The following is a 16847-nucleotide window of genomic DNA, read 5'->3' on the forward strand; positions in this document are numbered from 1 at the left end:
ATCTATAGCAGTCGTGAAGGAGATGGCCCAGTGCATACTGCATCCAAGCCATAACAGCACGTTTGTGGATGTCATTGGCTAGATGCTTGTTGGAGCTTCTGCCTCAGCCTTAACTATTTCGTATAGTGGGAAACAAGCAGGGCTGAAGGACCTGAAGGACTTGGGGTTTGGACTCGATGATCTCTGGAGGTCCCTCCCAACCCCTACAATTCTCTGCTTGTACAGTTCTGTGACTTCACGCACAGAAAGTTTCAAATGTCTTTGGTAAGGAGAACTTACTTTGTGGGAAAAGTAATCTGTACAGATATGGCAGAAGCTGATAGATGGGAATGTGCCAAGTGCGCGTGGAGCCACGTAGCAGACAGGAGCTGTGGATGAGTGCTTCTTCAAGTGCTCTATTTCGTGACTTATGTGTAGGAAGCTGCCGTTGCTTCCATGCTCCTGATTTATCTGACCCTACATGTTTTCTATCAAGTCAAAAGTGTATCTGCACCAAGCTTGGATCTACTGTGTTTCTGATCTGCACACCTCCTAGAGAGTCTGCAGATGCACTGAGGGACTTGTGTGCCATCAGGTAACTGCACGCAGCAGGAAGCCAGTCTGCAGGATGCCACCCATTTCTGTGTGTCCTGCTTGGTCCTATTAAAAACTAGAGTCCCCATTTGGTTACCCCTCTGGTTGCCAGTCACTGCCTTTGCTGCCTTCTTGCTGCCTCCCCAGCAGCTCTGGATATGAGCCTGGATGGAGGGCAGCTTCAGTTTCATAATGCCAGTCCGGTATCTTTTTAATATCGTGCTGCTGCTGATATATTTGTCACATCAGGAAATGAAAATGATGAAAAGCAGTGCTGTTTTTAGCAGTAAGATAGGATTAGTCTGCTTTCCAGTTCTTGTTTCGAAATGAGGTCTGTGCCAACTGGAAATTTTCCAGTTGGTTGAAAGATGACATGGGAGCAGTTTGGTCAGGAATATTGGCTTTTTCACCCTGGGGTTTCTACCATCTGCCCACTAGATCCATTATATCAGTGCAAGACTGAAATTCCCTGCTCTGTATCCTGTCTGCCAGTGCTCAGTGCTCGTGGCCACCGCCTCTGTTCTCCCCATGGGACTTCTTCCAGCAGCCACAAGTCCCATTGCTGAGCTTCTCAGGTCCATTTCAGTAGCTCCTGTAGCACTGTAGAGGTGTTGCTCTGTGTATTAGGGATGAAAATAGCACACTTTTTTCACTTAGCTGTGTAGAATGCTGCGGGGCATTTCTCGGTGACGTTGGAGCAGCTCAGAGTGCTGGAGTCCCCCAGGGGCTCTGGTTTGTCTTTGGGGATAAAGCAAACTCGCAAAGTGCTGAACCCATTTTTTCACTGAAGTGTACTCAAACTGGAAAGCATTGGTTGTTTTTTTTTTCACAGGAGAGTGGAGAAATGGATGTTACAGTGACGATATGAAAGCAGCTTAGAGGGGAGAGTGTATAATCTCTGTTCGTGCAGATGCTTTCCATCCATTTTCTGACATGACCTGCAAAACAAATCACAGCATCACAGAACTGCAGGGGTTGGAAGGGACCTGCAGAGATCATGGAGTCCACCCCCCTGCAAAGCAGCTCCCAGCCCAGGGTGCACAGCTCGGTGTCCAGGTGGGTCCTGAACGTCTCCAGAGGAGACTCCAATTCACAGTCGTACTTTCCAAAATGATAACCACATTACAACCAACCCAGGTCCCTTCCAGCCCCTTCAGTTCTGTGATTCTGTGAAACGATACTGATGGCTTTCTTTTTTTTTTTTGCATTTTAGCAAAATGTGAGTATGTGCTGTACCAGCCAAGCACAAAAGCAGGCAGCTGTGCTGTGTTGTGCTCTCGTGTGTTCCTGAACCCTCATGCTCTTGTGCAGCCCATCAGGCAGCGTCCCTTTGGGCACTGTTGGGTCACAGTGCAGGGCTGTGTGTACACCAGCTCGGTCCTGCTCCACCAGCCATGCTGAGCTGCACGGGCCTGGAGCTGTGTGGCTCCTGGAAGGGCTTCCCACATCCCTCCCTGTGCTGTGTGTTGATTTTCTTAGTTTTCTTCTTCCCTCATCCTTACACATTCGTTGCTGATGAAAGGTGCTGCCATGGGATGCTCTTTTGAGGTGCTGTTCCCATGTGATTCCTGTGGGCTTCCCGCACTGAGTCCCTCAGCTGGCACTGCTGCATTGCTGGGCTTTTGCTGTGCAGTGAGGCTCCTGACTTAGCTTCTAGGAGCTGCTCAGATGTACACAGAAAACAGACCTGCTTGAACAATTCACAAATGAAGTGTAAGACAGAATGACAGATGGTCCAGGCAGTCTGGCAGGAATACAAAACAGTAAAACAGTGCGAGGGGGGTGTGAGACTGTGGTCACAGTGCTGCACGTTTTGTGCTGTAGTCACGGGCTGCAGCGGCACGGAGGAAGGCAGGGGAGGAGGTGAGGCCTTCTTGTTTTGTGCCTTCCTGCAGAGGTGCAAAGCTCTTGGGTGCAGACTGACTCCCACGTTCTGTCTCTGCTTGCTGTTTCCCTTTTCCTGTCTTTGAAGTCCCGTTTCAGGAGAGATTTTCTCACTGAGCTCCTGAGGACGTGTGCTGGTGGGTCCGTAGTTTTTCTTTCTATATTTTTCCAGTTGTTCAGTATTAAATAGAAACAGTTCATGAAGGAACAAGAGGTTTTCTTGCCCTGTCTGCTTTTCTCAGGGAGTCGCTTTCAGCACTGATTTTATCCTTTCTGAATCCAGACAGGTTGAAACTGTATTTCTAATTATGTTAGCACAGTTTGCGTTCGTTTGCTTTTTGCACTGGGAATGGAAAAGAAAGAGCATTCCCCATGACTGTGATGAGAAACAGCTGAAATGCTATAAATGCTGATCACTGCAGGCAAAGCAGTAAATCAGGAATGGGCAAGGCAAGCATTTTATTTGTTTAAACTGTCCCATGGCTTTTTCTTGTTTATTTTTCTACTTAGCTGGGTTGGCAAAGTCAGGGAATGAACAGCATGTGTTTTATGGATGTTTTACAACATTACATCTCCAAGTGCAGAAATAAAACAGAGTTGTTCAGCTTTGAGCTGCAGACGTTCAGGACCCACCTGGACACGGAGCTGTGCACCCTGGGCTGGGAGCTGCTTTGCAGGGGGGTGGACCTCGTGGTCTCTGGAGGTCCCTTCCAGCCCCTGCAGTTCTGTGATGCTGTGGACTCCTTGCAGGTGATCCCGTGTGCCCGGGATGCTCCGGGTGCTGCTCAGCAAGTCCTCAGCACCACTGTGCACACCTGCTCCTACTGGAGCACCTCACTGCTAGCAGCTGTTGGTTAAAACTAATTGAGGTCGTTTTTCTTCCACACCTTTGTTCACTCTATTAAAGTAATGGGTGCTTTAAGGATTACTGATGCACACTGGATATACGCACGGCAATTCGTTGTGCTGCCAATTAGTTGTGGGGTTTAAATGTCTCCAGCAATAAGGCAGAATGGATAGCTGGTATCTTATGGGACATGTCCTTAAATCCAACACCGAACGGCTCCTTGGAGTTCACTCTATACCTTATTTTCTCATTTATAGCTTGAATTCTTAAACAAAGCAATTAAGAAGACGAAGTGGACAACCAAAAGCACAAAGCAGCAGGTGCTTATTGCAGTGCTAGGATCTCTTCTTGCTGCTACATTACCAGCGTTATCTGTGTCCTTTCCAAGCCAAGACACAAAGTTGGAAATGCAGGAGTAGCTTACAGTCCTTGTGTCCAAGGATGAAAGCAGTTGCTCAGAGAACTGAGCCACGTCCCTACTGCCCAGAACGGGGCAGAACCAACAGCTCTGTTCCTACGGCAGGCACACAGCCACGCAGCAAGCAGCTCCCAGTATTTCAAGCAGCTCGTGTGGCCCCTGGAAGCAGCGTCGCACGGTGCTGGGCAGCACAGCCAAACAGCAGCGCTCCTGTGAAGGAGGACTGTAAAGCGTGGATTTTTCTTTTAGCTCAATCATGGGGTGTGAAATTGAATTGAGAAGTCTCCAAAGTGTATTAAATCACCCCCTTGGCATTGCCACAGGAACAGTTTATTTCATCTCGAAGGCGCCTTTGGTTTCCAGCTCAGCGGAGCGGAGCGGGAGGAACGCGCGTCACTCTGAGGTAAACAGGGATGTGAGCTGCTTAAAGCCAGGGAAGGCAACGCAGCAGGATCCTGCGCCTCTGACATGTGTCAGCCACTCCTGGAGCACGACCGCTGCGTCCATCAAGCTGCAGGGCACACACCATACCGTCCTTCCTCTGAGCTGCAGGCAGGACGTGCGCGTGTTCGGTTCAGTTGATTTCGAGAGGCACTGCTGCCTCGTTCCCCTCCCCAGGAGCTGTGTGCTGCTGCTGCCGTGCTGTCCTGCTGCAGGAGGAGTGCTCCTGCTGCCCCAGCACGTGGTGCAGCTCTCAGGCTTCTTCAGCCTGACGTTTCCTGCCTGTTTCTTTGTCACCCCCATCTCCGGGGAGGTGAGGAATTGCACGTGTTTGTATCACACTGTGTAACGTCTGTTAGGTTTTCTCTGAGTCCCTTTCCGGAGCACGATGCTGAATGCAGAAGCAGAAAGCCTGCTGAAGGGAACCTGCTTTAGCTGGGGGTGGATGGGTGATCCCAGGAGGTCCTTTCCCACCCCTACAATTCTGCAAACTTCTTATCCAGTCTTTCTGGATTTACAGTGCTTCTGATGTGCGGTGAAGGAGCCCTGAGCACAGTCTCAGGACGTACCAGAGCTACACAGCGGCCTCCAAACCATCTAACATGTGTGCCAGGCATGCACAGGTCAGGGCCTCCTGCAGCCAGCGTGTGTTCAGGTGGGGCTGCTCACTGCGAAGAGCACAGCAATAAGCTCACTCATTATCTGCAATACGAAGTGTGTGTTCTGTCTTATCCCACAGTAAGAGCTAAAGGTATTGGGAACCTCAGCAGCATTCATCACATTGCAGTAGCACAAACGAGCCGGTCCTGATGTGAGCAGACAGCAAGGCTTATTGGCTGTCGGCCGTTTCATTGGATGATGCAGCTAGTACCTGTGCAGTTGTGAGAGATGTGAGCACAGCAGAAACTCCTGCAAGAGCAGTCAGCAGCATGCCCAGCCTTGTGTGCACGTGGCAGTGCCCCGTCCTTTCGGTGAGGGGAGCAGGAAGAGCTCGCACTCCCGGCTACAGCTCCCTTTGGTGGGGGGTAAAATGGAAGGCCTGAAGGTGATCTCTGCGTGGTTAATAAACATTTTGCTCTCCTGCTGTTTCTTAAGGACATAAGGACGAGGCCACACTTTTTCATAGCCCTTTCCAGGGTTGCCAGGCGAGGTTTGCTTCCTCAGAACACTGACTGCTGCTTACTCTTGCCACTCGCAGGAGCTCTTAGCATTTCCTGTGTTTTCAGCCTTCACTTGAGTGCCCCAAACCTTGCCTTCTGTGGCTCTGACATAATCGTTGGAAGCTCCTGAAGTGAGCTGACTTCTTGGCAGTTCTGCTGAGGCAGATTTTTAGAAATGAGTCCCTTTTTATGAACTTTGGAAAGCAAAGAAATGTGTTTTGCTGCCCCGTAATCTTCCCTTCCTGCCCTCTCCATGGGAGTAGCCGGCCTTTTCTGAGTACTTCGAGGCTGATGGCATTTTCATGCTGTTGCTCCCCCAGCTGCCCCCCATCTTTCTTGGTCTCATGTCACAAGAGCATACACAGCCACATTCGTCCATTGCAGTGCTCATTAAGTGGCAGTGGCATGTCTCAGTGGTGCAGTTACTTCCAGCTGGTGGAAGCAGTGTCATATGTGATATGATCCTAGAAAATAGGATGTATATGATAATGAGTGTAAACAGTGAATAACAAAACGTGACTGGTGTGCCGGGCTCTAGGGCTGCAGTCCGAGGCACACGGGGTCTGTGGAGAGACTCGCATTGCTGTGAGCGAGGCCTCGGCCTCTGTCCTGGCAGCACAATAGCAGCAGAGCTATTCGTGGAAGAGATGTTTGGAAATAAATCTCGGTGCCGTAGAGCTGGAAGGAGCTTGCTTTCCATGAAGCTGTCTGTACTCTCCTTGCTGCATGGGAAGAACTTTTCCAGCTGCGTCCAGCATTTGTTTGCCTCCTCCTGGCCTTGTTTCCCCATGCCCCGGCTGAGCTCCAGACACTTTCCAGTCCATGCTCAGCTTTGCCCTTGTACTCAGAGTCTTAGAGTGCTGTGGAGCTGCTGCAGCAGGTGAGATGTGGGCAGAGTCACTGACACGGCCGGGATGGATGGACACACAGCTCTGCAGGTTGACTCCCTTCCTGCTGTAACGCCAGCAGCACTGCTACTTCAGCCTGGATGCTCTTGTGGGCTTCTTTTTATGCCCCCAGGAAGTTTAGAAAGGGTACTGCAAGTTCAGAGCCTCGCTTCTTAAAAGCCTTTTAAATCCTGAGAGCACTTTGAGAGTCTTGAATTGAGATGATTATGGGCCCTGAATTATTTATCCACAAAGCTTGAGAGATTTGCTTAAGTCTCAAAGATGTACGTGGTACATTTCCTTATAAAAGACTTTTATCCAAATAAGTGCACTGAGCAGATATTAGAAGTCACAGGCCATAGCAATTAAGGCAGAAGACATCTCCTGGGAATGAGTGCTGAGCTGGGATGGCTGGAGCTGCAGCTGGGCACTGGTAGCTGCTGCTGCTGAGGAGTGACCTCTGCTGAGGTCATTATCATTATCAGCTGCAAATGTGCTAAACCTGACACGTATGACTTTGTAATGTGCTGCGTGGGAGAGGCACCCGCACTGTGGGGTGGCTGCTTTGTGCTAATAGGAAGTAGAGGGCTTGGCTCCCTCCTCCTCCTCCACACTGGTGTTTTTGGGACTGTTAATCAAAGTGAGATCTCTAGAGCTGTACTGATTTGAGAAGCAAGCAGAATGAAGTCCGTGGGGCTTTAATGCCCTGTCAGTATCTCGCTTGGTGGCTTCTACTTATCAGCTTTATTTGGAGGTCCTCCCATCTGTCAATGAGAATGAATCTCAGTGTTATTCAGAACCTTGTGCCCAGAATGTTGGCTCTGCTCGCTGCTCTTGGGCCCACGTTTAAGGACACAGAGTAATAGGATGGGATTGGGTTGGGGGGACCTTAAATCCCCCTCAGTGCAAGGAAATACTGCTGTGCTGGTAAAGGGAAAACTGTTTTCCTGCTTCGTGTTCAGTTGCAGTGAGGAGATATTTCCCTACCCCATGCATGGTTTGTTGCATGGTTGATGGAACGTCTTTGTGTATGAGCAATGATTTCACATCGACCTGTGGTTACAGCTGTACAGGGGCTGGGGGCTGCTCTCCTTGCTGCTTACTTTTATCCAGCGTGTGACTGCTGTCACAAAGCATGGGCTGCCTGGTGTGTGTGTGCATGTATGTTTTCTTCAAGGTGCTGAGGAATGGACCAGCCAACACTGCTTCAGAAGGCTGAAGCAGGCAGTATGGGCAGCTTTCAGATGTCAGCTTTAATTAGCTGCCCCGCTGCTAACTGTGTAGCTGGCACAGAGCTGAGCAGGGTACTGAGTGCAGCATCCCACCTTGCACACGCTGCTCCCCTGTGCTGTTCTCTCCCTCCACCCAGCGAGGGCTCTGTGACCAACACCTCAAGCACAGCAGGGCTGAGGCTGCTGCTCCAGGCTGACCTTGAGACAAATGCCACTCGAGGGAAACTTCTGCTCAGGAAAATGGATCTGTGCAAAAATAGAAGGAAAAAAAAGCTGAGAAACAACCCATGTCAAAGCAAGGTGTGGAACGTTGGCAGTTTGAGGGGTAGGTGACAGGACTGGCCCTGCTTCTGCAGGCCTGCCAGCTTCCTGCTGTCTGTGCATTGCTCTCTGCCTTTATTCACCCTCAGCCAAAGCACTGAGCTCCGTTTCCTCCCCAGTATCCCCTGCACTGAGAGGAAGAGGTGAGTGAGGTCGGGCTAAATGAAATGAGAATGATGGGAGCTTAATAGACCACGGGGAGGTTCTTCTGAAGGGATGGGGAAGAAGACCACAGAGCTGGCAGTGAATGAGAGGAGATCTGACCTGTGCTGTGCTCTCCTGGTTCACCCCTCAGCCAGCACACCCTGCTGAGCGTGGGGCTCCCACTGCTCTGTCCATGTCCCTGCTGCAGCTTCACCATTCCAGGTACATCTTCCTAAGGCATTCTGGATTTTCTGCTCATTTTTAGCTCCATCCATCTGCTGCATCTCAGACCTCCCCAGACAGTGCTGGAGTCTCCATATTGTGTCAGGTGCTCTTCATTTTTAACCACATTTAAGCCTGAAGTTGGTCCTCGACTGTTTCATCACTGGTGGGCTCTCAGCCCCAGATGTTTCCCAGCTCTTGTCACTTTCAGGCCGGTGCTTTCTGTGCTTCTCACGCAGCCTTTACTCCTCAGTGGGCAGCCACCCCCAGGAGCACTGCCGAGACCTGCTGCTGTCACCGAGTTCAGCTTGTAATTCAACACAGACTGACACCACCAAACAAAAACTTCACCTTCAGCATCGTTTCTTTTCCATTTGCAGGAGAAGTTTGAAGGCTTGTTCCGTGCCTACGATGACTGTGTGACATTCCAGCTGTTCAAGAGCTTCAGGCGCGTGCGGATAAATTTCAGCAGTCCCAAATCAGCTGCTCGTGCCAGAATAGAGCTGCATGAGACACAGTTCAGAGGGAAGAAGCTCAAGCTGTATTTTGCTCAGGTAATGAGATCTGCTATGTACTTCTGTGTCAGTGCACAGCCTTGATGGAAGCAGCGTACAACAGAGCTGACTCCAAACAATAGTGTTTCTCTTCTGCATGGTGTTTCTGCTAAAAGATGACTCAAACGTGGCTGTGTTGCTGGAGCTGTACCTGCCCAGCTGGCCTGCAGTTAACTGAGAGGACCACTGGGGCTTTATTCAGTGCACAGTGCCATAGCTCAGAGCTGATGCACAGCATTTGATGCTTGCTGTGGGTAACTCTAACCATTAAAAAAGTGGTAATGTAAAGTTCATGAAAGAGAAGTAGGGCCAAAGAGCAGAACCTTCTAGCCACAATAGGCAGAAGGAGAAAGTCTGACTAAATAAGTGGGTAGATTTGTATTAAACAAAGAAACCCATCAACCAAAACCACCCAATCCAACAACAAAGTAAAAACCTCCTTAATTTCAAGTGAAGGGAGAGAAGGGAGAGAGCAGAGGGATGCCCTGGCCTGGCGATGTGGTTGTGTCCATCCCAATGAAAGTGGGAAATGAAGGTTCTGTTCTTCTTGGGAGGGGGAGCCCAGATCTCCCAGCAGGGACACAGAAGGGTGAGGGAGGTTGAGAGTCCTGAGCTGAGTCTCCTCTGAATGTATTATAATAAGAAGCTGTGGCCACTGTGGTCTGTGGGATAGCGAGTGGTGCCTAGAAGTGATGATGTGTGCTTTGAGCTGTCAGATGGTCCTTCAGAGGGAGGTTTTAGGATCTTCCTTGAAAATGTGTCTCAAAACTAAGAGGCATATAAATTCCTGGATCTCCACAAGTGAGGCGGGATAGGATCTGAGCCCAGGCTGAAGCAGAACCTCCCTAGGAAGGTGGGAAGCTACAGCTGTAAAAAACCCAGTGTTAGCGGGATCAGAAGATCTTACAGGTGGATTTAGGTGCTGAAAATCTACCTCAATCCCCTTTTGTGTGCCCTGATCTCCTAGATGTGGCTCAGAATTTATTCCTGAGAGATTTAAAACCTGCTGGTAAGCAGGCTGCAGTCATTCTGCTCTGACTGAACAATTGAGAGGTTAATAGGAAGACAGCCCAAGGAAAATGGGATCGTGTAATAGTGATTACTCCCTGCATCTAAACTGATTTCCTGTGAGTCCTTTGGGTGTCTGCACTACTCCAGCACGTGTGGTCTTGGGGCTGGTTGGTTGTGTCTAGGAGAAGTGGCAGCATTGCAGTGTTTGTGTGGAGCCAGAACAAATAAGTGCTCCCACTGAAGCAGAGCAGCACGTCTGTTCACGTGCAGCAGGGTGTGTGTGCTGAACCTGGAATTCCATTTCCCCATCCCAAACTAAACGGTGTCTTTGTTCTGCTTTCAAGATTCAGACCTCTGAGACAGATGGGGACAAGCTTCATTTGGCTCCACCACAGCCTGCCAAGCAGTTCCTCATCTCACCTCCTGCCTCCCCCCCTGTGGGGTGGCAGCCCATAGACGATGCCACACCTGTCATCAACTACGACCTCCTCTATGCGGTTTCTAAGCTAGGACCAGGTAAGCCTGTGCTCCTTGTGTGGAAAGCTAGCAACAAATAGCAGCGTGCAGGATAACCAGAGGCACTTGGCGTAGCACCTGTACCTCTGTGACCTGCATTGCAGCTTTGGGTGTAAGTTGATTCGGGCCAACTGGTTCTTTGCTTTGTGAGTGTTGGTTGCAGAGCAGATTGAAGCTTGCTTGCGTGATTTATTCTTGTGCTTGTTTCCATGTTTGGATGAGACAGCTGGTGGTTTACAGAGGGATTGAACAAATGCTTGTCTGTGAACCTGAAGGGTGTTGGCTTTAAAACACGCTAGCTCGGTGGTGCTTTCCAAGGTGCAAAACACTTCAGTGATTTAAGCATCGCTGCAGCTCCAGCAGAGCGGGGAATGCTAAGAGGTCTGCAGACAGAGGAGCACCATCCCCCTGTCCCTGCAGGGCTGCTCTGCCAGGACTGCCTGTTTCCTGTTGGAAACAGCATGCAGCAGGAGTGGCATCGAGTTGTAGTCTCCAGAAGGTAAAATAGAGATGGATTTCTTCGGTCTTCCCATCCTCACTGGTCGGTCAGGTGCTGGTCTTTGTGAAGGGCTTTGCCTTTGGAAGATGCTGATCTGCAGATGTTTACACTTTTCACAGGAGATGCTTCCTTTTCAGTTGGATTACGTTGTATTTATGGATAGCTTTCTTGGAGTGCTGTTGATTTTCCTTGCAGCTCTGACTGTGCTGTGACAGCAGCCTCCCATTGCAGGCACCTCATCCCTGGGCTCAGTGTTACTGCTGTGGCTGACAGCATCCCTGGGGCTGTGGGGTGCAGGAAGACGCTTCTCCTGCAGTAGGTGTGTGGGAGCAGCTGGCTTTATTTCTCCGTGGGATCCCTCCCAGGGGTGCAGCATGTGTCCCGTGGAAGATACGAGCCCTGCATTATATTTCCTTTGGGCAGGAAGACCCACGGAGAAGGGCTGTCAGGTCTGACTTAGTACTACACTGCAGATTATCCCTCCCGGAATTGATGCTTTGCTTCCGAACTGCTGAACAAAAGGAAAACAAAACCTCCTTTTTTCTTTCCTTTGATGCAGCAGTGTTATAAATAGAAACGTGTGAACGAATGCCCTGGCTGTCGGGGCGATCCATCAGCTCCGTTGTGGAGCAGTGGGACGTGAAATGTCCCTCCTTGGGCCGCTCCCTGGGACGGCGGTGCGTGAAGGTCACACGCAGCCTCGGTGAGGTGCCTGCAGGGAGCAGCAGCAGTCCCTGCGTGCTCTCTGCTTTCTATTTTTAGTGCCGGCTGCGGAGATCGATGTCAGTGAGCTGCGGCAGCAGCTCCGGAACAGCGCTGCCGTTCTCAGCTGTGGATTCACCGAGTTTCAGTGGAAAACAAATCCCAGCAGCGCTGCCCTCGGGGTCCCACCTCTGGGGAATGCACTGATTTGGTAAAAATTAATACCTGAGGGCCAGGAAGACTCAATTAAGGATGTAAATAATGAGCAGCTTCTTTACATGCCCTCCGTGCAGGGTGAGCCATGCTGGGAAGGTAAGACCAGCACTGGGAGCCCTCCAGCCTCACCCCTTCCACGTGTGCAGGTCGTCCCCTTTCCCAGCACCCCGCTCCAGTCATAGAGTCACCAAGGTTGGAAAAGACCTTCCAGATCATCCAGTCCGAGCACCCCTGCAGCCACAGCGTGGGGCTCAAACCATCCCCAGATGCACACTGGGGGGGCTTCCCTCCAGGCTGAAATGAACAGGCATGAAATGAGTTAGATTGGCTGTGCTGTTATTTCCCAAGCTCCATCCAAGGACAGGTGCTGCTTTGCAGGGCCTTCCCAGCATCTCACGGGAGCAAGGAGCAGTGATCAAGGAGCAGTGCCATCCCACTGAGGAACTCAGGAAATAATTTCATAGGAGAAATATTTGCAAGAAGGGAGGACAGCCTTCAGATCAGTGTATGTTCCAGAGTCTCTCCTCAGCGATGAGGTGCGTGGGTTTGCTCTGCCCTTTGGTAGTGCAGTGGCTTACAGCCATCTTCCAGGCCCTGCCCTTGGTCCTTTCTGCTCCGGAGCACAGTTGTGGATGCTGAAAGCTCCCTGTGTGTGCCGTCTCAAGGGTTACAGGTGGCAGCTCCCACACTGCTCTGCCCTGTTTGGTTCAGGGGGCAGCAGGGAGGAGCAGGAAGCCCTGCCCAGGAAGTGCAGCACCTGCACGTGGCTGCTTCCAGCATCGTGTTTCTTCTCACTGATGCCAAGGAAATAACCCACCTCTTCCTACAGCTTCCAGCCGGGGTCCAAAGGACGTGGAGGGGCAGGCGGATGGGTGAGAGAGAAAATGCTCCATCTCTGTCCTTCCTCTCCCCTTGCCAGGGGCTGTGTCAGTGAGAGCTGCTGTGCACGGAGCTGCTCTGTGCCAGCAAGCACAGCCTCCAGAGAGCAGCTCCTCCTCCCTGTGAGAGGGCTCTGTGGCACGGGGCATAGCTCCTCTCCAGCCCTTGTTGTTTGTAGAGCACGTGGGTGGAAGGGCTGCACATGGAGGGTGTTTTATTGACACTGATGACATTGGACGCGGAGAGGACAGCTCTGAACACATTAACCTGGCAGAAGCGAGGACGGGTTTGCCGCACGGCATCGTTACCTTTGCCATTATGCACCAGGTACATGGGTGTTCTCCTTGCTGGACAAAAGCACCTCATTGGACAAGAGGTGCATCGTCAGTGGAAAGTCGTGGCACTGATTCACAGGGGGACAGAAATCACTTTTGGTATTCCAAACTGGACAGAATGGAGAGCAATGGAGAAGATAAAATGGAGGAACTGCGTACCATGACATTCTGCAATACTTTTCTGAATAAATCTGTGGGTTTCTATTATTATTGTTTAAACAACTTATTAAGGGCTGACGGTGGCCAAAAGACTCCTGGAGGAGAAAGAGACCTCTCCTGAAGAGCCCCTTCAGCTTTACCCAGGCCAGGAGGAGCAGTGGGGCCCTGTAGGGCCTGGGAGGGCAAAGAAAGTGTCACGAACAGCGCTGGAGACAGCTACAGCACTGCACAGGGCAAAAATTGGTAGTCCTAACCCTCCTGCTTAGCCCATCTCGCTGCCCTTGGCTGGGCCAGCCCGTGTCTCACAATCCTGAGTTGACTGCAGTGATGGGCAGCGGGTCCTGAGAAGGACTTGAGTGGTAAAAGAGTGCAGCATTTGACCTGGGATGGTAACCTTTAGGAGGGCAGTGGATCTCCTGCGTGCTGCTGCTGTAGGAGGAGAGGGCCCTGTGCTGTGTGTGCACAGCTCTGCAGAGCTGCTGGGAGCTGACAGTGACCGATGTGGCCTTCGGTGCAGGTTGGCAGCGCTGACGTCAGCCCGTGCCTGAGAAATCAGCTGAAGCCCGTGGGGAAAACAGGCAAAGAAAAGCCATGTAATTTCTCAGCGCAGCACGGCCGAGCTGTTCCTCTTTTTATATTGTAGCCTATCAAGCAAGACCTGTAATGCTTTGCTCAATTTGGATTCGGAGGAAAGGCTGCCAAAAATAGAGCAGTTAAATGTCAACATTAATGGTATCACAGCAGTGGAATATTTCTCGCAGCAAGATGCTGGACTTGGAGCATTATTCAGGAGTTGGCTTTTATTTTTCAGGCAGAAGTGCAGCATGTCCTCCAGTCCCAAGCCAGCCAAGTCTTATTTGGGCTGAGAATTCTTCCTTGCAGACAGCACGTGTTGGCAGTGCCAGGACTGCGTGTGCTGGCACAGCTCAGAGCCCACAGCTCCTTCCCAGCGTGAGCTGCTGGGCCACAGCACTGCCAGTGCAAGTCCACATTAAGAACAGCAGCAAGCACCAGGTGCCCTCGGGTGGGACCCCGTTTCACTTCTCATGTACAGCACCTAGCGTGGCCACTTCCTGCTGCATTTAGGTGTGCAGTGTGCAGGAGCTCCTGCCCCGTAAGGACAGGTGGAAAAGTGGCACCGGGACCTCACCTTCCTCTTCATGTTTTGTGTGCAGTGCCTCTGCAGTCACAGAACCATGATGGCTGGAGGAGGCTGCTACGATCACCTCGTCCCAATCCCAGCCCTCAGTGCCACATCTCTTGCCTTGAAAGCCTCTGGAGAGGTTTCCCTGCTGCTGTAGAGCAGTCTTAGGGAAACACTTGGAGCTGCTGTGTGTGCGTGCTCGTGGTTAATCCTGTCTGAGCACAAAGACAGCTCGTGGTTCTTGGAGGTGAGACAGTGACATGCAGTCCAATGTAGAAGGTGTAACAGCATTACCTGGGATGGTCCCTAGCTTTCAGTGTTGCTAATGCCTGTCTGTCCCTTTTAAAGGACCAACCCTTCCTGTCACAAGTGGCACTGTTGGCACTTTTTTTCCTTTGCAGTCTCACATTAATTCCTTGCAATGTAATAACCCACACCTTCTTACACGTTACATACAGTCCAACACTTGCAGCAGCAGCTGAACGAGCACAGGTTGGAAAGCCCTATGTGTGAGCCTGACTTCCTTTTGCTTGCTCGTGTACTTGTGTAGGCAACCTCACTGAATTCATTTCTTGCTAAGACATGCTCATCTTCTTCCCAGGTGGAGGCTTGGGGGAGTAATGCACATAGTCTGAGAATGGGATGTACTGTTGAAGCACTTATCCTGCTAGTGAGCGTTTGTAGTGTACTCTCACCTCTAGAGACAGATTTGTTAGAGCCCCAGGTAAAGAGCACTGAGCTTCTGAATCCATCCGGACCTGCTGTGTGGTGTTTCAGTTTCGGTCTATGCACAGATACATACATAGCTCTGAGTTTTGATGTTTCTGTCAGCAGCTGACGCGTTGCAGAGCCCAGTGGACCTTCAAATGGCACTTCTGAAAGCAGTAACCAAGACAGCTGCACCCAGCAGGTGCTACTTCCACCTTCAGCCCCGTGGTCGAGGTCCAATTCTAGACCCTCTTTTCAGCCATGAACTCCTGTGCTCCTTCTCTTCTCTGAGCATTTCTCTCTAGTGCTATTGTCCACGAGCACTGGTCTGAAATGCCATTAGAGAAGCCAGTGAGGTCTCACTGGTGGCTGCTCTGCACTGGGCTCCTTCCTGCTGTCACCATCCTTCACGGTGCCCCTCAGGGCTGTCCCAGAGCCCGGCGTGGCGGTCACTGTGGGCAGGAGCAGCAGTGCACATCTGCCCCAGCCCCGTGCGGAGGACCAGAAGTGCCAGCACTGCTGCTCAGGCCGTCCTCCTTCCATCTAACTGTCTTTCTCTGCTTCCAGGAGAGAAATACGAGCTCCACGCAGGAACCGAGTCCACTCCCAGCGTGGTAGTGCACGTCTGCGACAGCGACATGGAAGAAGATGAGGACCCAAAGAATTCTCCAAGGCCAAAAATCATTCAAACTCGGCGCCCTGGCCTGCCACCTCCCGTATCTAACTGAGCCCCGGCAGCAGCAGCCCTTCTCTCCTCCAGCACAGCTCTGTGGCTTTTTTCTTTGCTTTCTTTTTTTTTTTAAGGCAGGCATTGCCTTTTGAGCACCGGGACAATAAGCTCATTGAAATCCCTTTGCAGTAATCAAGCCTATGTAACCAAAGGGCTAGGAAAAAAAGAGATCTTTGTGTGTGTAACCATATCACACCCCGACTAACAGGTTTGTGTTTTGGGAAGGACAAAGCAAGGCTGAGGAGGGAAGGTTTCAGGCTGAGGTTGTGCACGGCTGCCACTTGTGTGCTGAGCACCCCACACGGAGGTCCCTCACGGAAGGTGATGGGGCTGAGAGCAGCTCGAGGATCCAGCTGAGTGCTCCAGGAGGACTCGTGCACCCCTAATGATGCTCCCTCTTTTCCTGTGCTCTAAAGCCCCTCTCGAGCTGTATGCTGTTCAGGGTTGTGAGGGTGAGGAGATGTTCCTTGGAGTCCTTTTGTTGGGTTTTTTTTTTCCGACTTCCTATTTTTTTAGGCCAAAGAAAGCAGGACCACGATCACACACTCGAAATCAGACTGCATGCAACCTGGCCCCCTTCCTCCGTGCTGCATGTCTCCCCCTCGTGGTGTTCCCCGGGCTGCAGGAGTGGCTGTGCTGTCACTGAGGACAGCAGGTGCCCGCTGGGTTCCCCACCCAGGGACCTTCCATGACCATCTCTTCCGTGCAGATTTGTCATCCTGAGAACAGACTTTTTTAGAGGTTTGAGCTCAGATTTTGCATATTCTTAAGCATGCACTTAATTTATGCACACGAGTGGTGCCACTGAAATTCGTGCTGTGGGGAATGGAGCGTCTGTGTCAGGTACTGTGGGACTTCGGAGCTGATGGGCTGCAGCTCTCCTCCTCCAAGTGACACAGTGAGATCCCATGGTTTAAGATCCTTTCTGAGTTACAAAAAGTGCATAAATCCTCTTGAAGCTCATCCCAGGGCCTGAAGAGTCATCTCGGGTTGTGTCATCAGGCTGCTTCCCATCGAAGAGAACGTCCCTGTTCCCGAGGGAGGGCTTTGCTCCCCTGAGTCAGCACGGAGCTGCACTATGGCTGTGTCAGCATCACTGGGCCATGGGCTGTGCAGTGCTTCCGAGCAGGAGAGCAGCTCGTGCTGTCGGCCACGGCACGTGGTGCCATCCCCAGCCAGGAGGGCGAGAAGTGAGGACTCCCCACGCTCATGCAGCTGATCCTGTGACGGTCAGAGCTCCCAGGTGCTCCTGCTGCAGTTGGTGC

The 16847-nt window shown here is 51.3% G+C and overlaps 1 protein-coding gene across 2 annotated transcripts in view; it reads left to right on the forward strand.

Annotated features, from left to right (window-relative positions):
* RCAN2 (regulator of calcineurin 2) overlaps positions 1-15648 on the forward strand; it is a 50915-nt gene extending 35267 nt beyond the window's left edge. For both annotated transcript variants that reach the window (XM_065731097.1, XM_065731098.1), the window contains exons 2-4: positions 8510-8683; positions 10039-10210; positions 15420-15648. In XM_065731097.1, coding sequence (XP_065587169.1) covers positions 8510-8683; positions 10039-10210; positions 15420-15580 — 507 coding nt within the window. In that variant the 3' untranslated portion in view covers positions 15581-15648. The remainder of the gene's footprint in view (positions 1-8509; positions 8684-10038; positions 10211-15419) is intronic.
* Positions 15649-16847: the final 1199 nt, after the last annotated feature.

Source organism: Cyrtonyx montezumae, unplaced genomic scaffold (assembly GCF_038088225.1).
Source record: "Cyrtonyx montezumae isolate F1298 unplaced genomic scaffold, pur_monq_1.0 scaffold_13, whole genome shotgun sequence".
Classification (NCBI taxonomy): domain Eukaryota; kingdom Metazoa; phylum Chordata; class Aves; order Galliformes; family Odontophoridae; genus Cyrtonyx; species Cyrtonyx montezumae.